A 22,532-nucleotide genomic window follows, 5' to 3' on the forward strand; every position below is an offset into this window, starting at 1 on the left:
GCAGAGAAGAGAGAGCAGCAGAGGCTCCTGGCTGCTGAGCAGGAGCAACAGAGGGCGGCCGTAGAGAAGGAGCAGCAGGAGAAACCCCTGACTGCCATGAAGGAGCAGCAGGAGAAACCCCTGACTGCCATGAAGGAGCAGCAGGAGAAACCCCTGACTGCCATGAAGGAGCAGCATGAAGAGATTCAACAAAAGCAGCCAGGCCCAGGTGCGCCGGCTGGTGAGGAAGAAACAGTCATCAAGAAGCAGCTGGAGGTGACGGAGGGAGCAGCAGTGGTGAAGCCTAAAGACTCAGCCCAGCAGGGTGCAGCTACCCTGGCCTCACATCCCAAGGCACCAGGGGATTCGGTGGGAGCTGGTACTCTGCAGGCCGGAGAGGCCGAGCCTAATGCAGTGGCCGCGATGGCCTACAAGGGGGCTACCAAGCAAGACTCCCCGGCAGCAGTCAAAGGGGAACGGAGGCCTAGAGGAGTGCGAAGACAACCAGACAAAGCGCAGGCATCCCTGCCCATCAAAGGGAAACCAGCCATGGCTAGAAGGTTCAAGGCCCAGGACACTAGGCTCCTGGAAGTCAATGCTGAGCATGCTCTCATTGGAGATGGAGTACTCAAGGTGGGAGAAAGATGGTACAACTCACTCTTACCTATTCTAAGAATTTTAAATGCATCTGGGGTCACGTAATTTTAAATCATTTGTGATTTATGTACATTGCTTTTAAATCACTGTATGATTTGGTGGGAGTGTAACGGACCCACAGGTAATACTTTATTGTTTAGTATATATTCAGTGTTGTGAGGCATTGGAACAGGAAGTGTGCCAACAACTGATCACAGCTGATGTGAATCAGATGATTGGGACTCAGCTCAGCTGTGGCACTGTGGTTAAAAACAAGGAAATGCTGCCTCAGTACAGAGAAGACTTGGAACAGACAGCACACAAATGGTGTGGCTGAAGTTGGTTGGTTATGTGGATGGCTAAGGAAAGGGAGGCCAAAGGAACGGTCAAATGCCAACTAACCATGGAACGAACTGATGTCACACACAGAATATAGCACCTAGCTGGAAAGGGGGACAAGGTATTTTATTGATTTGCTTGCACTGTTATTGGTATTTGGTATTATTGTTAAAATGTATGCAGAAGGCTGTTTATGTATTGTGTAATGTACGTTAGTGTTGCATGGAAAATGTATTTTGTGCCTGAGATTGGAACAGTTTATGGATTATATTGTAGTGATTTATGACCATTGATACATTGTATTTTGTTTCTGTCCCAGTTCTACGTTGATCTATGAATAAAGCAACTTCAAAATCATCAGTTCAGACTTCATCCTTAAAAGGCCAGCTGGGTCCGCTACAGTGACTGCTTAATTAAGTTAATTTATAAGGACATTCTATATAGCAGTTTCGTTTTATTAAACACATTTATTCCATGTACAGCCCATGTTTTGTAATGGCATCATCATGCTATTATATATATGCCCGTGGATATACAGGGTGAATTTAACAATGATACATTAATATGATAATACCTTTTATATAATCACCAACAATGAATTATATGTTTGTTATTTACAGCCAGGTAGAGTAGTGGGGCGAGATGGAACAGATCAGGGCCTGTTACCACTTGTCTTCCACAGTTTTTGTGTGTGTGTGTGTGTGTGTGTGTGTGTGTGTGTGTGTGTGTGTGTGTGTGTGTGTGTGTGTGTGTGTGTGTGTGTGTGTGTGTGTGTGTGTGACATTCTTCCTTGGTTCTCTGGGGCGTCGGGAGTGTAACGATGGCGTCTCTCTCTCTCTCGGTCACACTAGAGACGGGTTGTTGCTGTTGGACGATGAGGATGTATTTCTACGTGTTGGTGATGATACTGTGGAGTAGACCCAGCGGTTACTACACATTACCTGTGACAGGTAACGATACTGTATACAACTTTATTTACACTCGACTCACTGTATCCAATTGTAGTTCTGACCTGGGCGCGTGCTACTATAGCTAACGGTAGCCTCTAAGATTTAGATTGTTTTTTTGTTTTGTTTTTATCGTAGATGAAGTTGATGGATTTTGACATGTTTTACTTGTACACTGTAGAGATATTAGTCCGTAGTTTTCAATAAAGGAGTGTTTTAATCCAGGCTGTGGCCGATTTCTGTCGGAACTTCCCCAAAAACGGCCGTATAGTGGGGGAGGGAGCGAAACTGTGAAAGACGGAATTACGCGTGGCCACAAACTGGATTAAACCACTTCTTTATTGGAAACTACAGACTAAAACATTGCACAAGCACCCCGTATGCCTCTCTGACATTATAAACCACTTATTTATTGAAAACTACGGACTAAAACCTTGCACAATCGGACCATCAGTCTAAAGCATTTTTATATTTAGCATTCGTAGATGTTGGAGGTGGACTTTATTAAGTTAGTTTGCACAATTACAGTACATTTCATGTACAACTCAATACAAAAACTGTGAGTGGACGACACCATAAAGCATTACACTTGTGTCGTATCCGATGGAACCACATTGCATTAATATAGTCTAGGTTATTGTTTTAAACTAAAAGTGTTACCCTGGTCTCTTGCCTCATGCATGGGTGAGAGAGCCAACAGGACAGACGCACAGTCACGTTATTCACAGCTTGAACTCTATGGTAAATAGCTATAGGCCACTTTGATCTAGCAGCATTCTAGACCAGAGAGGTCTCGTCTCCTGTTGTTCTGTTGTCCCCTTAGATAGCATTTCTGTAGACTTAGATAGCATTTGATACAGATTTATAGCATGTTATGTAGACAGCACTATAATTGCATTGTATGTAGTCATAGTACAGATGTATAGCATAGTAGTATAGATGTATAGTTTCATTATATAGATATTCCACTGTTACTTTCTTAGCTTACGCATGTTTCATGATAAATGTTTTTTATGTGATGTATTCCCATGCTTTTTTGTTCTTGCTTAATGTAAATCGCTCCCCTGGATTAAGAGCGTCTGCTAAATGCCTAAATTGTAAAGTGTTCTCCCTGTGACCTGACCACAGAGACTGACACGGGAGTGGATTTCCACTCCTGTCCTGTCCCACTCCCACAGAAAAAATCCTGTCCTGTCCCAATCCTGGACCAGTGTAAAAATAAAAATCCTGTCCTGTCCCACTCCTGTAGAATGACTCCTGATCCCATCCCGCTCCCACTCGAGTTGACTCCCACTCCCATCCCGCTCCTGTTTTTTTTTTTTTTAAATACCGCATTGTGCCGATTATAGACCACTCCAATAATAAGATGACCCCCATTTTTAAAGACTAATTAGTGAAAAAAGTACATTGAAATTCAATTAGTCTAGTCCCCGTCCCCGATAACAAAATAAATAGTCTTATATTCAGCACAATATGGTAAGTTAGTCATTAAGGCAATGGATGGCGTTCTTATTTTTTTAAAGAGTATTGTTTCATGCCATTAAACAATGTGGCACCAGGAACAGTTAACGTGGTAAATGTAATGGTATATTATATACGTATATACCATACGGCATATAATTCCTTAATCCAGTTTAAACAACAATCTTCAAACACATAATACCTTATACCATACCTTGCTATGGTGGAATGTATGTCAGTTAAAAAACAAAACATTGGTCAGTCACACCACGCCTATGGTAACAGTACCTTAGTTGAATAAACCCAAACATGGTATTTAATGTTTTATTTTATTAAGACATTGTTTCCTTGTCTCAGTCCCTGTCGCAGGGTAAACAAAACGTCATATAGCACATGGCTAATTGTACCGTGCCAGGGAGGAGGAGGAGGCGGAGCGGCTGTAACTTTCTCCAGGCCAATAATGGATTTAATCATTCCAAAAAGGTCTCTCCATTCATTGCTACGGTCGACATGCTCGTCTCACTGTCACTCGCTTTTAGTTTTGACTAACGCAAGCGCAAAGCAAAGCTACTGCTGCGCTGTGCAGAAGAGGCATTGAAGTTGAAGTGAATGCGCAAGATTTGCGACATTGAGGGGGCAGAAAACTGAGCGCTCGAGCACTGTTCATGCAGCCTGGAGTTCAGAGGAGTGGGACTAGCTGGAGTTTGATAGTTGAGATTGTAGAGCTTGTAGATCTGTCTGTTTTTGCAGCTCCGGTGTCAGGGTAACAATAAGAAATTATAGGCAGAGATGAAGTGAAGTTGAACAGCCAAGCAGCAGCAAGCTACGCTACGCTAAGCTAACATCACCACCACCATGGCTGGTGTTGTGTTAGCTTAGCAGCTAAGCCTTAGCTTCTTGCAATGCCATAGCGTTCTCACGGTTATGTGGGCTGCTGCTTGGAGAGGAGAGGGGTTTCTACAGGCGGCTCAGCGGCTGCTATGACCAAATTGATTGTGTGCAACATGACAACTGTTTTAAAGTATTGTACAGTGACAACTATTGAAACTTCATTGTAAACAAACACTGCGGTCCACCCAGCTCCACCCCCCTGCCCCCATTCACTCATTTGAAACCTGACACCTGGTCAGTGTTGCCAACTCTCCAGTGACGGAAGTAGCTAGTGGCTCCTCGAAAAGTAGCTAAAAGTCGCCAGGGGTGGGATATGCGCGCGCGTAGCGCGCGCCGCCCCTAGCGACTTTTCTGCGTCCCTAGCGACTTTTAGGCGCCCCTAGCAACGAAAATATGTAGCCAGCCCAGAAAAACATTTGTCATTTATGTGCACTTAGTTTGTATCATCTCTTCATTTGATAACACATCGTTTAAACTCATTGTAATATAAAAAAAACATACCTCAATTCAACTAATGTTTAGAACGCTATTTTGTTCCGATCCATACAGGAATTAGAAGGTTAATACTTTATGCATCCGAGTGTGTATTTTATTTTTACTAGCAGACTAAACTGAGCTGCCAGTGCTTCCTCCTTTCTTGCTCTGTCGAGCTCGAGGGCCGCGTTCGGAAATACCGCACCGGAGCGCACTCGCCTAGGCAGAGCAAGAAAGGAGGAAGCACTGGTAGACAGTCTGTGCAGTGTGCACATAACCGAGCCGAGGAAGCCACTGAGCCTGCTGTGACCTGTGAGCCAGACCAGACGCGCCGACCACTTTTAGTTTTGCCAATTTAGCGGATTTGAGGCTGAGAAAAAAAAAAAAAAGATTTTATCTCTGGCGCATATCTGGCGCCTGTCAACACGATTTGTCCCCAATTCACCAGGGGAAAAAAGCTAGATTTCTCGCCAGAAGCTTTTCACTAATTCAGTCGCTAGGGGGGTCTGGAAAGAAGCTAAATATGACGACAAATCCGCTAAGTTGGCAACACTGCACCTGGTGTGTGTGTGTGTGTGTGTGTGTGTGTGTGTGTGTGTGCTGGGCTCCTGGCCGCTCTGCAGGCTACAGCAGGCAACCAGCAGTGAGCCTGAGCACCGCGGCGAGCTTTGCGAGCGTTGTTTCCTTCCTGAAAATGATCATTATGATTCTAGATAGATGTCATTCCCGCTCCTGAACGCTCCCGTTGACTTTCATTCCCGTCCCGTCCCGATCACGGGATTAATAAAAAAAATAATCCCATCCCACGGGATTCCCGCGGGAATCACGTGACCCACGGGAATCCCGACAAAATGTCACTCTTACCATGGAGAGAACTTTGACCCATTTGGTCAGGGTGTCGAATGACGGTCTGTTTGAAAGGTGTATTGGGCTTCCTCTTTATAAACATCCAGGACTGTGTATGTGGGCTCTGGAGAGAGGAAAGCACTCTCTTCTGTTCATTTCATATACTTCAAAAGTGGAGTTAATTTACTTCACTTGTTGACAATAGGGGCCACCATTTTCAATTCATCAAAACATTTAGAGACGTACGAATAATACACAACTGTAAAGTCAAAACAGGAAATCAGGAGGAGGTAAAAAGTTAAAAATGCTGAAAAGGTCAGATTATTGGCAAACTGCTAGGCTACACCTTTTCCTATACACTGACACGGAGCAAGTTAAGTTAAATACACTATAGGCCATTTTGTGGTGGTTCCACTTAAAAATAGGCCATTCATTTTTCTCCCATGAGATTAAAAAAAAAAAGTATATAAATAATTTTAAGCTTAGAATCAAGTCATCCTGGATCGGTGAATTGTGACTATACATTTCATTGTGACTATACATTTCATTTCATTTCATTTTATTTTATTTTATTTTATTTTATTTTATTTTATTTTATTTTATTTTATTTTATTTTATTTTATTTTATTTTATTTTATTTTATTTTATTTTATTTTATTTTATTTTATTTTATTTTATTTTATTTTATTTTATTTTATTTTATTTTATTTTATTTTATTTTATTTTATTTTATTTTATTTTATTTTATTTTATTTTATTTTATTTTATTTTATTTTATTTTATTTTATTTTATTTATGCTATACTATATTTAATATACATACTCTTTGTTTAGCCGTTTTAAATTAAATTATAATTCCCCCACGTCACTTGTATAGCCCCCAAAAGTGACACTAATTGAGCACCATTTGAAAAGCTATGCCAGGGACCCCCATAAGACCCCCAGGGACCCCCATAAGACCCCCAGGGACCCCCATAAGAGAAGATTTTTAGGGCTAGCCTCTATAGCAGTGATTCTCAAACCGTTTAATTTCAACGACCCTCCGTTTGACATGCATTAGTCTACGGACCCCCCATTTAAAGGAGAATTCCAAACTAAAAGGCTTTCTTACCTTTCTTTGTAGTCCCATTCAATTCAATGCAATTCATTTAGGGCTTATGGTAGGGGAAATAGCCAATAAGGAGCTTTTGAACAAAATAACACCTGGACCTCTTTGATGGGGACGTAACAACTACAAAGAAAGGTAAGAAAGCCTTTTAGTATGGAATTCTCCTTTAAATACATTTCTATCTCTGGGACCCCCAATTTATATTGTAAAATCAATGTTAATTTAACTGAGAGTACAAATGGAACCATCCATTTGGTTCCATTTGTACACTCTGAGTTACAGACCCATAAGGGTCCATTTGGTTCCATTTGTACACTCTGAGTTACAGACCCATAAGGGTCCATTTGGTTCCATTTGTACACCCTCAAGGACCCCTGGGGGTCCCCGGACCCCACTTTGGGAACCACTGCTCTAGCTCACGTGACAGCATTGTGTTTTTAGGACTCAACCAGGTCAAAGGTCAACGGGTCCTCTCAACCTTTATTGTGTTTTTAGGACTCCAGCAGGTCAACGGGTCCTCTCAACCTGTGTTGTGTTTTTAGGACTCCACCAGGTCAAAGGTCAACGGGTCCTCTCAACCTGTGTTGTGTTTTTAGGACTCCACCAGGTCAAAGGTCAACGGGTCCTCTCAACCTGTGCTGTGTTTTTAGGACAACACCAGCTCAACGGGTCCTCTCAACCTGTGCTGTGTTTTTAGGACAACACCAGCTCAACGGGTCCTCTCAACCTGTGTTGTGTTTTTAGGACAACACCAGGTCAACGGGTCCTCTCAACCTGTGGTGTTTGTAGGACTCCACCAGGTCAACGGGTCCTCTCAACCTGTGTTGTGTTTTTAGGACTCCACCAGGTCAACGGGTCCTCTCAACCTGTGCTGTGTTTTTAGGACTCCACCAGGTCAACGGGTCCTCTCAACCTGTGCTGGCCAGACTGGGAGGCGAGGCCATCCTTCCGTGTCTCGTCGACCCTCCGCTCGACATGCAGAGCCGGTCAGTGATATGGAGCAGAGCTGACCTGAACCCACCAAACGTTTACGTTTTCCAACATGGACGTCGCATTACCAGTGCCACCTCCGTGAACCTCGTGTACAAACAGAGGACGTCCCTGTTTCACGAGGAGCTGCAACACGGTAACGTCTCCCTGAAGCTGACCGGGGTGAGCTTCACGGACCAAGGGACCTACCGCTGTGACGTTCCACGCGTGGGCAGCAGTACGATCCAGCTCCTTGTTGGTAAGATTTAATGTTCATATTCATAACCATAACCAGTGTTGGGCCTTTTTTTGTTGTGTTTTTAGGACTCCACCACCAGGGGCCTATTTCACGAATCTTGGATTAACTAATCCAGGATATAGGCCAAAGCCAGGCTTTTTAAATCCTGATCTTTACAGCCTGGTTTATTCCGTTCCACTAAAGCCAAGCGAGGCTCAGAATTGGCGGATTTGGCGAGCCGGGATCAGCAAGCCTGGCTTAATAGACAGTCTGGCTTGTTGTCTCTAGACCCCTTCTGTGGATCAAAGATTTACTGATCCTTCTTCTTCATGGGGTATTAAGGCAGTTTGCATCCTTAATAGTTGCATTACAGCCCCCTTCTGTATATCTCATTGTCTTTACTAATCTATTCAAGACCAACTGATACAAGGACTTAAGCTTCTAAAATAAATACTGCTGCTGTAATTAAAGATCTCAATAGTGGATAGACTGAATGATTAACTACCCCAAAAATATAGTTTACATTTTACCACTACTATTAACTTAAAACAGAATTCTTAATATTGTAAGCATAATGATATTGTCGCATTGTGATATTTGGCCATAACTCCCTCCTCTGAGGGAATTACCTTTGGGGAAGGGGGTTGTTTTCCAGACAGGGGCCAGACTGGTGAGGGTCATAGGTTCATGGGTTAGCATGCCAAAGTTAGTGCTATTGCCATTGAGAATGCATTGGGCGTTTAAGTTACATAACTCCGAAACTACAAAACATTTCAAAGTAAAAAGTTCCAGCATGTGTTTCCACAGTAAGCTGAATTTTACAAAGTGTGAATGGAGTTTCTAGGTGAAAGTGATTTTTTGAAGTGCCACTATCTGCCTATAAATGTCTCAAATTTGAAAGCACTATATTTCTAAAACTATGAAACATTTCAAAGATTCCTTTTCAGGCACACATGTCCACCGTAGGATGAACCTAAATAGGTTTGAATGGGGTTTCTAGGTGTAAGTATGTAGGACTAGTAGTGGGTGAAACGTTACAATATGTTGTAAAACAATGAGTAATGGTAATATTTAGTGGTTTTCACTTTTACAAAGAATAATAATATAATATAATAATTATTCTTAACCGTGCACTTGCACGACAGCAAACCTATTCATGGGGAACATTCACCAAAAGCAGCTGATCTACAAGCTCACAAGCTGTCATGTTGTGCAGCCTATATATTTTGGTTATTTGATTTTATATAGTCCTTTAATGCAGACCGATACAAATAAGGCAACATAAACCCATAATAATTGAATACATCTGGAAAACATCATTACATACGGTTTGTGATCAGTTTGACTGCTTAATGAACAGTAAAGACATCAGGATTAGGTTAAACCTGGCTGTTAGCCTGGTCCGGAGCAGGCTAAGTCCAAAGCATAAGTTCCCATGGTAACTTATGTAGCATCACTTTCATGAAACCGAATCAAGCCTCAACATATCCAGGTTAACTGGTTAAGTTAATCTGGCAAGATCAACCAGCTTTCATGAAACCGGTTAAGCACTGATCCAGGATATATTAAGCCAGGATATGTGTTAAAGCCCGGCTTAATCTCTAATCCAAGTTTCGTGAAATAGGCCCCAGGTCAACGGGTCCTCTCAACCTGTGTTGTGTTTTTAGGACTCCACCACCAGGTCAACGGGTCCTCTCAACCTGTGTTGTGTTTTTAGGACATCACCAGCTCAACGGGTCCTCTCAACCTGTGCTGTGTTTTTAGGACAACACCAGCTCAACGGGTCCTCTCAACCTGTGTTGTGTTTTTAGGACAACACCAGCTCAACGGGTCCTCTCAACCTGTGTTGTGTTTTTAGGACAACACCAGCTCAACGGGTCCTCTCAACCTGTGTTGTGTTTTTAGGACAACACCAGGTCAACGGGTCCTCTCAACCTGTGCTGGCCAGACTGGGAGGCGAGGCGATCCTTCCGTGTCACGTTCACCCTCCGGTCGACATGGAGAGCAGGTCAGTGTTTTGGACCAGAGCTGACCTGGAGCCAAAAGACGTTTTCACTCTCCAAGACGGACGCACCGGGAATATACCCCTGCACCCGTCGTACGAACAGAGGACGTCCCTGATCCATGAGGAGCTGTCTCGTGGTGACGTCTCGATGAGGCTGACCAGGGTGAGCTTCTCGGACGAAGGGAACTACAGCTGTTTCGTTCCACACATGGGCAGCATTATGATCCAGCTCCTTGTTGGTAAGATTACAGTATGACTACAGTACAGTAAGACTACAGTATGATCCAGCTCCTTGTTGGTAAGATTACAGTATGACTACAGTACAGTAAGACTACAGTATGATCCAGCTCCTTGTTGGTAAGATTGAATGTTCATAATCATGACCAGTGTTGGGCTTGTTATTACCCCTTTCAGTGTTTTAAGCATTATGTTATGCTTTAGCTTTTGAAAAATAGCAGATCTTGTAGGTCTGGTATTTTTGAAAAATCGTGAAAATGTGGCCCAAATGTTTGAATATATATATTCTTTCAGAGAGAACGTTTTTAACTCAAATCTTTGCTTCTGGGGGGGGGGGGGGGGGCTTGGGGGGGCACTAATATATTAAAGTCTAACTCATGTTTATTAGGTGATGTAATGGTGATGTAAAACAAACGGTGCAAACACAAACATTAACAATAAAGAGACAATACGACGTAATGAGTTACATTATGACGTACATTTTCCGGCGCTTACAAGACAAACATGGAACTAAAGACAAACATTAAACCTCAAAGAAATAAGTGATATTTGAATGAAGTGGAACCACTGAATATAACTTTAACTGTACAACTTGGCTGACCTACACGTGTCTCTCCACAGACCAAGAGGTGACGTACCTTCCACCACGAGGCAGAGGCATCCGTGTGGAACTGCAACCAGACATCAGCTCTGTTCCTAACGTCACCTTCATCCTGTGGATGCACGGAGGTAGGTAGAGAGAGAGAGAGAGAGAGAGGACTCCAGAGAAGAAGGGAAGATATAACCTCATTGTCAGCTCTGTAGCAGTGGCCGGCAAACTGTATTCTTCGGGATCAGACTAGTGTAGAAACACAGGGAAGGTTGCCGTATATTAGATCAGTCGATGGGTGGACTAGTGAAGAAACACAGGGAAGGTTACCGTATATTAGATCAGTCGATGGGTGGACTAGTGTAGAAACACAGGGAAGGTTGCGGTATATTAGATCAGTCGATGGGTGGACTAGTGTAGAAACACAGGGAAGGTTGCCGTATATTAGATCAGTCGATGGGTGGCTCTTCTCTTCCAAGACTCTCATTAGAAGGTTGGTGTAAGTGCCATCCAGCCGTTTCTCTAGTTTCTTTGAAAGTGTCCATGTCTCGGAGCCATAGAGTGTTTTACTTTATATGTTTTACTAAGCTAGGGTGACCAGATAGAAACTGTAGGCAGGTATCAATAACCTTTGTTTTGTGGTCATTTAACAGCCAACTTAGCAGCAGACTGGGAACTGGGTTTTGGTGTGGATTTGTACGGGCCGTTTAGAGACCGCACAACACTGGACAGACACACTGGACGGCTGGTCATCGACAACATGACCGTAGAAGACATGGGGCTGTATTCTGTGGCGATCAACCACAGACCTCACCACAAGGTCTACGTGCTTAAAGAGATGAGTAAGTATGACTCGTCATTGTCTCCACCAGGCCGAAGGCAAAAGGAGAGACCAGACTATGTTTTGCACTCCGTCCGTGTGTCCGTCCGTCTGTTACCAGCTAATCTCCGGCACCGTTAACCCGGTCGATGCCAAATCCAGAACCGCCTGTTATAGCGCCACCAGGAGGCCGACTTTGGAAAAACACATTTTTGGAGATTACTCCTCCAGATTCAGTGATATGACGACATGAAAAATGACGAAAATGTCTATCGTGAAAAATCTTCTCTGTCGTTTATATTGTCGTGTCGCAAAACAAGCGTTACGGCAGTATTTTACGTCACAGCGCCCAGCCACGCTGTGCTGTTATTTCATAACAAACATGAAGGGAGATGATGGGATGGCTGACCAGATTCAGAGCGGAGTAACGGTAAAGTAACCGGCCCTTCACTGTTGTTATAAATGCAGGTTTCATGTCGGGTCAAATAGATAAACTGCGTTTTGAGCCGCGCATGTTTTACACGGTTGAACAATCGAGCTCGTCCGTCGGGTGCAAACTTATTCTACGTCTTTCCTCTTACCTGTTATTGTTTTATTGTTCCAAATACATCATTCCATCTGAAAAGTCCTTAATTCAGCAACAGCTTCCAACAACAACAACACAAGACGCTAACTTAAGTTGTGATCATCAAAAGAAAAGGGAAAAGAAAAACTCGTCCCATACGCACAGCTGGGCATGGATTAGTTGATGACGCGGTCGCTTCCCAACGACTTTACCAAACTACAACAGACACTACAACTACAACAACAGAACATTTAGATTCCATATACAGAGCTTAAAATGAACTGAAACAACTGTGTGGCAGTGAGTGACATGAGGTATTTATTTTACTAGTCTACTTCTGTGCCTACTTCTGTGTCTGAACAAGCCCAAATAAATAACTACACTTTAGAAACAAGCCCAAATAAATAACTACACTTTAGAAACAAGACCAAATAAACAACTACACTTTAGAAACAAGCCCAAATAAACAACTACACTTTAGAAACAAGCCCAAATAAACTTCTACACTTTAGAAACAAGCCCAAATAAACAACTACACTTTAGAAACAAGACCAAATAAACAACTACACTTTAGAAACAAGCCCAAATAAACAACTACACTTTAGAAACAAGCCCAAATAAACTTCTACACTTTAGAAACAAGCCCAAATAAGCAACTAGTGGCCATACACTTTGGAAAGAAGCCCCCTAAAAACGCTACCCGCTACTACGAAGTAAAGGGGCGTCGATTGACGAAAGATGTAATTGAAATCCGGCTCATACCGCCTCCCTCTGGCCAGCCGGGGCGCCTGTCGGGTGAAAAGAAGGGGCTTGGACTCCTCATGCATAGAAGGAAGCATGAGGTCAGTTCAGGGTCAGCAGGAGGCATGTTAACATCTCGTCTTCAGTCAGTTGCCCCAGCTTGTGCGTGTGCATGTGCGCGTGTGCATGTGCATGTGTGCATGTGTTCATAATAGATGTGTGGTGCATTAACCCATTCTGACCTGAGATCAGATTCTAAAAAGGTCTTCTACATCCTGACAGTTTTCTGAAAAAGCCATGTTTCTATGTCGGTCATTCTTCGATTTTTCAAAAATAGCAGACCTACAAGCTCGTAGATCTGCTATGTTTCAATTGCTAAATTATAACATAATAATGTTTAAAACACCAAAAGGGCCCAGAATGGGTTAATTCTTCATGTCTTCATTCTGTGTCCTCAACAGAGAAAGTCCCACGTCCAGAGCTATCCATCGTAGCACCATGTGACTCATTCTGTCTCCTCAACAGAGAGAGTCCCACATCCAGAGCTATCCATCGTGACACCATGTGACTCATTCTGTCTCCTCAACAGAGAGAGTCCCACATCCAGAGCTATCCATCGTGACACCATGTGACTCATTCTGTCTCCTCAACAGAGAGAGTCCCACATCCAGAGCTATCCATCGTGACACCATGTGACTCATTCTGTCTCCTCAACAGAGAGAGTCCCACATCCAGAGCTATCCATCGTGACACCATGTGACTCATTCTGTCTCCTCAACAGAGAGAGTCCCACATCCAGAGCTATCCATCGTGACACCATGTGACTCATTCTGTCTCCTCAACAGAGAGAGTCCCACATCCAGAGCTATCCATCGTGACACCATGTGACTCATTCTGTCTCCTCAACAGAGAGAGTCCCACATCCAGAGCTATCCATCGTGACACCATGTGACTCATTCTGTCTCCTCAACAGAGAGAGTCCCACGTCCAGAGCTATCCATCGTGACACCATGTGACTCATTCTGTCTCCTCAACAGAGAGAGTCCCACATCCAGAGCTATCCATCGTGACACCATGTGACTCCAACTCCAGCAGCTGCACGCTGCAGTGCAGCGCATTGGGAGACGTCAAGTCAGAGTCGGGCGAGGTCGTCTATCGGTGGAGGTTCCACGGAGAGAAATGGACTCCACCCAAACCCAACGAGACCAGGATCTACAACGATGAGGAATGGATCGGGCCCGACTCCCGGACGGTGACGATCAGCGACGACGAGAAAGGGAGAAGAATTAAAAGAATATCCTGTGCGATAAAGAACCCGTTCAGTGTGGAGCAGAGCGAGGCTGTAGACAACCCGCTTTACAGAGGTGTGTGTGTGTGTGTGTGTGTGTGTGTGTGTGTGTGTGTGTGTGTGTGTGTGTGTGTGTGTGTGTGTGTGTGTGTGTGTGTGTGTGTGTGTGTGTGTGTGTGTGTGTGTGTGTGTGTGTGTGTGTGTGTGTGTGTGTGTGTGTGTGTGTGTGTGTGTGTGTGTGTGTGTGTGTGTGTGTGTGCGTGTGCATGTGCATGTGCATGTGCAAGGGTTATAGTTCAGATTTTTGGCCTTTACTTTATATCCCATAGCCTGGATGTATGTAATCCCATTGCCCAGGGGTTCTGTCCATCTCTCCTCCCATTTGCCAGCCATGCCAGTGGTTATCAAAGTGCGGACCGGGGACCCCCAGGGGGTCCTTGAGGGGTTGCTAGGGGGGGGGGACCATAATTATTGACTCCTATTGGCTGGGCTTCAAACGGCCATAACTCCAGTTTGCAGCATGCTAAAGGTCCCAAACCTGATGGGTGGGTTAGTAGGAATTATTGTTTTATCAAAGTGGAAAGCCGTACGGACTTCCACTTTCATAAAACTATAATTCCTACTTCCGGTTTGTCGGATTGACTTGAAACTCCTCCCACAACTCTATGAGGGGGGGTGGAGCTAGATGGTGCAACCAGGACGTGGATGTGTTCACTTCCTGTTTTACTAGGAAGCATTCGCAGGGGAATTACATTTTTTTCAGAGGTTTTCTTTTCTATTTATGTTTTATATTTCTGTCTTTCAGCTCCTAAAGGACCAACAGCCAGAGGATTAAGACGTGGCATTATTGTTACTCTCTGCATGTACGCAGTAGCACTGGCAGCTTTATACGGGAACAAGAAACCTTGTGAGTCTTTAATTTATTTTTAACTAGATTTATTTACAATCTATATTGATATAAATCCATCCATCTCTGTGTCATTATGTGAAGACGAGAATGATCCTATAGTCAGTGTCTCCTCACTGACCAATCACTGCCTCTCATCTCACTGACCAATCACTGTCTCACATCTCACTCACTGACCAATCACTGTCTCACATCTCACTGACCAATCACTGTCTCACATCTCACTGACCAATCACTGTCTCACATCTCACTGACCAATCACTGTCTCTCATCTCACTGACCAATCACTGTCAATCATCTCACTGACCAATCACTGTCTCTCATCTCACTGTCCAATCACTGTCTCACATCTCACTGACCAATCACTGTCTCTCATCTCACTGACCAATCACTGTCTCACATCTCACTGACCAATCACTGCCTTTCATCTCACTGACCAATCACTGTCTCTCATCTCACTGACCAATCACTGTCTCACATCTCACTGACCAATCACTGCCTCACATCTCACTGACCAATCACTGTCTCACATCTCACTGACCAATCACTGTCTCTCATCTCACTGACCAATCACTGCCTCACATATCTCTCACTGACCAATCACTGTCTCTCATCTCACTGACCAATCACTGTCTCACATCTCACTGACCAATCACTGTCTCTCATTTCAGCTTTGACAGAAGAAGAGAAGAAAATACGACGCAGAGCCGCCAAACTGAGAGGTGTGTGTGTGTGTGTGTGTGTGTGTGTGTGTGTGTGTGTGTGTGTGTGTGTGTGTGTGTGTGTGTGTGTGTGTGTGTGTGTGTGTGTGTGTGTGTGTGTGTGTGTGTGTGTGTGTGTGTGTGTGTGTGTGTGTGTGTGTGTGTGTGTGTGTGTGTGTGTGTGTGTGTGTGTGTGTGTGTGTGTGTGTGTGTGTGTGTGTGTGGAGAGACAAGGCTGTTAAACATAGAATTGCTTTGTTCGCTACAGGTCTGTTGAGGAGAACACCAGGATATCGTCACATCACTGACTATAAAAAGAAGCTTCAACGCAACATGAACAACACATATCTGAGTGTAGATTTGGGCACACAGTCTGAGGTCGTGTTTGAAAAGGTCTTCGCTCCTCTCTACAATGTAGACATCAAAAGAACAGACATCCACAGCCATCATGAGGCCAGACAGATGGAGATGAAGAAGGCAGGAGAGGGAACAGAAATCCAACTGGTTCAGATGTTCAAAGACCTTTCTGGACGAACCATAAGAACAGTGCTAACCGTTGGCTGTGCAGGGATTGGGAAAACGATCCTCGTACACAAATTTATGTTAGACTGGGCCAAGAAATGTTTCCCCCAAGACCCACACCTCGTGTTCCCGCTCAAGTTCCGCCAGTTAAATATGCTCAAGGGACAGAAGTTTACTTTGGCACAGCTAATTCACAGCTGCATCAAGGAAACCAGAATTATCGAGGAAGACGTTCTTAATCTTATCTTCACTAAAGTGCAGAAGTCAGGATACTACAGCAACAGCCCCTTCAAAGTCATGTTTGTTCTGGATGGTTATGATGAAAATAATTTCAAGTTTGATTTCAGCACAAAAATTGGCCTCATGAATGTCAACAACTCTTACCCAGTGAAAGATCTCCTTGTAAACCTCATCAAGGGAGAGCTCCTCCCCTCTGCTCGAATCTGGATAACCTCGCGACCTGTAGCAGCCAATCAGATCCCTAAGGAATTTGTAAACAGGATGACCGAAGTACGAGGGTTCATCAGCGATGACCAGAAGAAGGAGTTCTTCGAGAAGACGTTCAGTGATGAGAACCAGGCCAGATCAATCCTCTCACAGATCAAAGAATCAAAGATCCTCCTCACCATGTGTGAAATCCCAGTCTTCTGTTGGATCCTTGCTACCGTTGTGAAGGACATGGTGAAGAACATGGGGGCGACATTCAGGCTGCCCAAAACCCTGGTTGAGCTGTTCTGCCACTTCCTGATGGGTGAGATACAGCGGGGGAATCCTAAACAAGGCGAGGCAGACAGAGTGAAGCTCATAAAGGATGCAGGGAAAGTTCTTCTGAAGCTGGGCAAGCTGGCGTTTCACCAACTGGTCAAAGGCAACATCATTTTCTATGAGGAGGACCTGAAGGCGTGTGGTCTTGATGTGAACAAGGACTTGAAGAACTTGGGCTTTTGCACAAAGTTCTTCAAAGAAGACGGTTTGTTCTTCCACAAAACGGTCTACTGCTTCGTTCATCTGAGCATCCAGGAGTTTCTGTCTGCAGTCTACCTGTATCACTGTTTCACTCAGAAGAACACGGAGGTCCTGAAGACATTCCTGAGAGATGATGGTGACAACAGTGACGGTTCCCTGTCTGACTTCCTGAAGGCTGCTATAAAGAAAACCCTGCAGAGTAAGGGTGGACAACTGGACCTCTTTGTCCGCTTCCTTCATGGTCTCTCACTGCAGTCCAACCAGAGTCTGTTAGGAGGCCTGCTGGGTCAGACAGAGAACAGTCCAGAGGAGATCCAGAGAGTCATCGACAACCTGAAGGAGATGAATGATCGTGATTCCTCTCCTGACAGATGTATCAACATCTTCCACTGTCTGATGGAGATGAACGACCCGTCAGTCAGTCGGGGGATCCAACAGTACCTGGAGTCAGAGAGCAGCTCAGGGAAGGAACTCTCTGAGACCCAGTGTTCAGCTCTGGCCTCCATGCTGCAGATGTCAGAGCAGGTTCTGGAGGAGTTGGACCTGCAGAAATACAACACATCAAAGGAGGGGCGACTGAGACTGGTCCCAGCTGTGAAGAACTGCAAAACAGCCAGGTTAGTAGTGTGGATGTTAACATGTTAGATCACTATATCATTCAGAGAGAGAGAGAGAGACCCTCACTTCATATTTATATATAATATGTATATATTAGTATTGCAATCCAATTCAAGTGTGATTAGTGTTTAGTATATTTAGTGATATCAGGGTGATTTTGCCATGGCATGCGGTCGTACAGACTGTTCATCTGTTGACAGAACATTTCTTCACTTCACTGCCATAGAGTGGAACAACAGCAGCGAGTTGGGATCGTTTTAATTATTTAATGTTTGTATTACAATCAAATGAGAACAGTGGAAAGTTATGAGCACATTTTAATTAAATATGTGTTACTCACTGCAGCTATTTGCTTAGTTAGAAAAGTATCCAAACACACACACACACACACACACACACACACACACACACACACACACACACACACACACACACACACACACACACACACACACACACATTTCAGACGGCACCACAGGGAACCTCCTTGACAGTGAACATGGTCTGTTCTGTTTTGATCATCTCTGATTTTACATTTAATCTGTAATTACAGACTTGTTCGCTGTGACCTCAGAGAGGAACACGTTGAAGTTGTGGCTTCAGCTCTCAGCTCCAATCCGTCCCATTTGAGAGAACTGGACCTGAGTGGAAACGGCTTGAAGGGTTCTGGACTGGATCTCATCTGTGCTGCACTGAAGAGCCCAAACTGTTGTCTGGAGACTCTCAGGTCAGATTCATTTAACATTTCTTATTGTGATGTGGATAAATTCTGTTATAGTAAGTGATTATAATGAAGTTATGATGGTGGTAGTATTTGAAGAGTGTGGATGAGGTTAATATCATGGTAACTCACACTACAAGCGCTACGAGCTTGTAGGTCTGCTATTTTTGAAAAATCGTGAAAATGCAACACAGATCTTTAAATATAAATTCTTTCAGAATATTTTTTTTTATTTCGACGTCAGGCCTAAATGGGTTAAACATTATGTTATAATTTAGCTATTGATAAATAGCAGATCTACAAGCTCATAGCGCGCCACAGAGTGAGCTTGTAGGTCTGCTATTTTTTTTAAATCGTTAAAATGTGGCGCAAATCATTGAATATATATTTCAGAGCAAACATTTTTAACTAAAATATTTGCTTCTGGGGGGTTCCTGGAACTACATATTTTCAGATGGGGGTCCGTGGCCCAATAGAGATAATTCTGGGGGTCCTTGACATGAAAAAGGTTGAGCACCACTGACATAGAAACATAGGTTTTTCAGAATAATGTTAGGATTTAGAAGCCTTTTTTTATCGACCTCAGTCCAAAATGGGTCAATAGCGTTTCTGTGTTTGCTCAGTATGAGAAAGTGGTCCAGAGATATGAGGGACTGAGACAGACTATCCTTCAGTAGCCTGTGTGTGTGTGTGTGTGTGTGTTGTGGTGTGTGTGTGTGTGTGTGTGTGTGTGTGGTGTGTGTGTGTGTGCTTTCTACAAGTGAAAGCAACAGAGGGGTATTATTATCTATCCAGGAATATGTATTTTATTGGTTTTAATCTCCCCTCCCCCCTTCTCTCTCTCTCCTCTCTCTCTCTGTCTCTCTCTCTGTCTCTCTCTCTGTCTCTCTCTCTCCTCTCTCTCTCTCTCTCTCCTCTCTCTCTCTCTCCTCTCTCTCTCTCTCTCTCTCTCTCTCTCTCTCTCTCTCTCCTCTCTCTCTCTCTCTCTCTCTCTCTCTTCTCTCTCTCTCTCTCTCTCTCTCTCTCTCTCTCTCCTCTCTCTCTTCTCTCTCTCTCTCTCCTCTCTCTCTCTCTCTCTCTCTCTCTCTCTCTCTCTCTCCTCTCTCTCTCTCTCTCTCTCTCTCTCTCTCTCACACACACACATCTGGTTGTATTCTTCATTTAGACTGAAGAACTGCTCCTTGTCAATGAGAGGCTGTGAAGATGTGGCTCAGCTCTCAGCTCCAATCCGTCCCATTTGAGAGAACTGGACCTGAGTGGAAACGGCTTGAAGGATTCTGGACTGGATCTCATCTGTGCTGCACTGAAGAGCCCAAACTGTTGTCTGGAGACTCTCAGGTCAGATTCATTTAACATTTCTTATTGTGATGTGGATAAATTCTGTTATAGTAAGTGATTATAATGTAGTTATGATGGTGTAGTATTTGAAGAGTGTGGATGAGGTTATATCATGGTAACTCACACTGGTCACACAGGTCTGCTATTTTGAAAAATTGTGAAAATGCAACACAGACCTTTAATATATATTCTTTCAGAATACTTTTTTTTTATTTCGACGTCAGGCCTAAATGGTTAAATATTATGTTATAATTTATCCATTGAAAAATAGCAGAAAATAGCAGACCTACAAGCTCATAGCACGCCACTCTGTGGCGCGCTATGAGCTTGTAGGTCTGCTATTTTTGAAAAATCGTTAAAATGTGGCGCAAATCATTGAATATATATTTCAGAGCGAACATTTTTAACTAAAGTATTTACTTCTGGGGGGTCCCTGGAACTACATATTTCAGATGGGGGTCCGTGGCCCAATAGAGAGAATTCTGGGGGTCCTTGGACAAGAAAAATGTTGAGCACCACTGACATAGAAACATAGGTTTTTTCTTTTTTCTCATTCAATTTTTATTAGTTTTTTGAACAAAATACACAGCATAGTCATTATACAGTGTATATAATTGAACTCAAAACATTCACTCTCACATGCATACTCGTGTGTGCGCACGCACACACACACACACACACACACACACACACACACACACACACACACACACACACACACACACACACACACACACACACACACAGAGAGAAACCCCTCCCTCCCCCTCCCCATCCTATTCACAGAACAATCAACCCACAACACCTCAATTACAATATCACCGGGTCAGTAAGTCTTTCAGGTCTAATATTAGGTCTGTCCACATTGAAATTGTGCCTCTTGGGCCTCATTAATCCTTGCCGATGACAGTTCCAGGTAAGCAATGTCCAGAAAGCTCCGTAGCCAATGTGTTTTGAAATGTCATGTGGGGGATTCCAGCGTTGGGCTATGATCTTTTTGGCTGCCGTAAGTCCAGCAACCAGACCTTGCGTGTCTTTGCCGTAAGAGGTAACATAGAATCATCGTTTAACAGGTGTACAAATGGATCCATCGGAATTGCACCTCCAATAGGTCTGTCAAAGTCCTTGTAACTCTTCCCAAAACTCGTAGATCCCCGGACATTCCCATACCATATGAACAAATGAGCCCAGAGTTCCTGGGGCACAGAATGTGCAGTATGGGTCAGATGCCAATCCATTCGGTGCCTATTCTCTGCGTTACATACGCTCTGTGACAAAACTTAAAGTGTATATACTGATGATTTGGATTCTTTGATGCTCCAGCCACATTCTCCAAGTGACCATCCCAATCTAATTCCCGCCCTTCATCAGCTATATCCTATTCCAGGCCTCCATTCTGTAGAGGGGGCATATTTCTGGGCATTTAGTTGATCATATTAAATATGACACGATTCTGTTTAGGGGGCATTTTGGAACAAGTTAAGAATGGGATGGTCTTTTAATTCTGCTCCCCAGGAACCCCATAGGCTCTACAAGCATATCTGATTCTGAAATAAAAGAACAAGGAATGCCTATCAATCCCGTACCTTCTAACTATGTCCTGGAAGTCCATAATATTATTTGCTCCATTAATATCTTGAAGGGTCCTAATGCCCTTCTCCTCCACTCTATTAGTGAATGGCCTTCCCCCAGATAGCATATAGTTGTTGTTCGAAAAAGTTGTTTCAGAAAAATCTTTAGAAGCCTTTTTTTTTAATCGACCTCAGTCCAAAATGGGTCAATAGCGTTTCTGTGCTTGCTCAGTATGAAGAAAGTGTCCAGAGATATGAGGGGACTGTGTGTGTGTGTGGTGTGTGTGTGTGTGTGTGTGTGTGTGTGTGTGTGTGTGTGTGTGTGTGTGTGTGTGTGTGTGTGTGTGTGTGTGTGTGTGTGTGTGTGTGTGTGTGTGTGTGTGTGTGTGTGTGTGTGTGTGTGTGTGTGTGTGTGTGTGTGTGTGTGTTCGCTCTACAAGTGAAAGCAACAGAGGGGTATTATTATCTATCCAGGAATATGTATTTTATTGGTTTTAATCTCCCCTCCCCCCTTCTCTCTCTCTCTCTCTCTCTCTCTCTCTCTCTCTTTCTCTCTCTCTCTCTCACACACACATCTGGTTGTATTCTTCATTTAGACTGAAGAACTGCTCCTTGTCAATGAGAGGCTGTGAAGATGTGGCTTCAGCTCTCAGCTCCAATCCGTCCCATTTGAGAGAACTGGACCTGAGTGGAAACGGCTTGGAGGATTCTGGACTGGATCTCATCTGTGCTGCACTGAAGAGCCCAAACTGTTGTCTGAGAGAACTGGACCTGAGTGGAAACGTCTTGAAGGATTCTGGACTGGATCTCATCTGTGCTGCACTGAAGAGCCCAAACTGTTGTCTGGAGACTCTCAGGTCAGATTAATTTAACATTTTTTATTGTGATGTGGATAAATTCTGTTATAGTAAGTGATTATAATGTAGTTATGATGGTGGTAGTATTTGAAGAGTGTGGATGAGGTTAATATCATGGTAACTCACACTACAAGCGCTACGAGCTTGTAGGTCTGCTATTTTTGAAAAATCGTGAAAATTCAACACAGATCTTTAAATA

The 22,532-nt window shown here is 43.7% G+C and overlaps 1 protein-coding gene across 1 annotated transcript; it reads left to right on the forward strand.

The window, feature by feature from the left end:
* Positions 1 to 1,760: 1,760 nt before the first annotated feature.
* LOC308322319 (NACHT, LRR and PYD domains-containing protein 3-like) lies at positions 1,761 to 19,808 on the forward strand (the record flags this gene model as incomplete). The annotated part of the gene is made up of 13 exons (XM_080773521.1): positions 1,761 to 1,904; positions 7,176 to 7,186; positions 7,575 to 7,908; positions 9,793 to 10,131; positions 10,751 to 10,858; positions 11,372 to 11,560; positions 12,007 to 12,088; positions 13,937 to 14,208; positions 14,938 to 15,039; positions 15,711 to 15,761; positions 16,009 to 17,845; positions 18,400 to 18,573; positions 19,733 to 19,808. Exons 1-13 carry the CDS (start codon positions 1,775 to 1,777, stop codon positions 19,806 to 19,808), a joined length of 3,705 nt encoding a protein of 1,234 aa, XP_080629647.1. The 5' UTR covers positions 1,761 to 1,774.
* Between the last annotated feature and the right edge of the window lie 2,724 nt (positions 19,809 to 22,532).

The sequence above is a fragment of the Protomyctophum bolini genome (genome assembly GCF_963924005.1).
Source record: "Protomyctophum bolini genome assembly, chromosome: 10".
NCBI lineage: Eukaryota > Metazoa > Chordata > Actinopteri > Myctophiformes > Myctophidae > Protomyctophum > Protomyctophum bolini.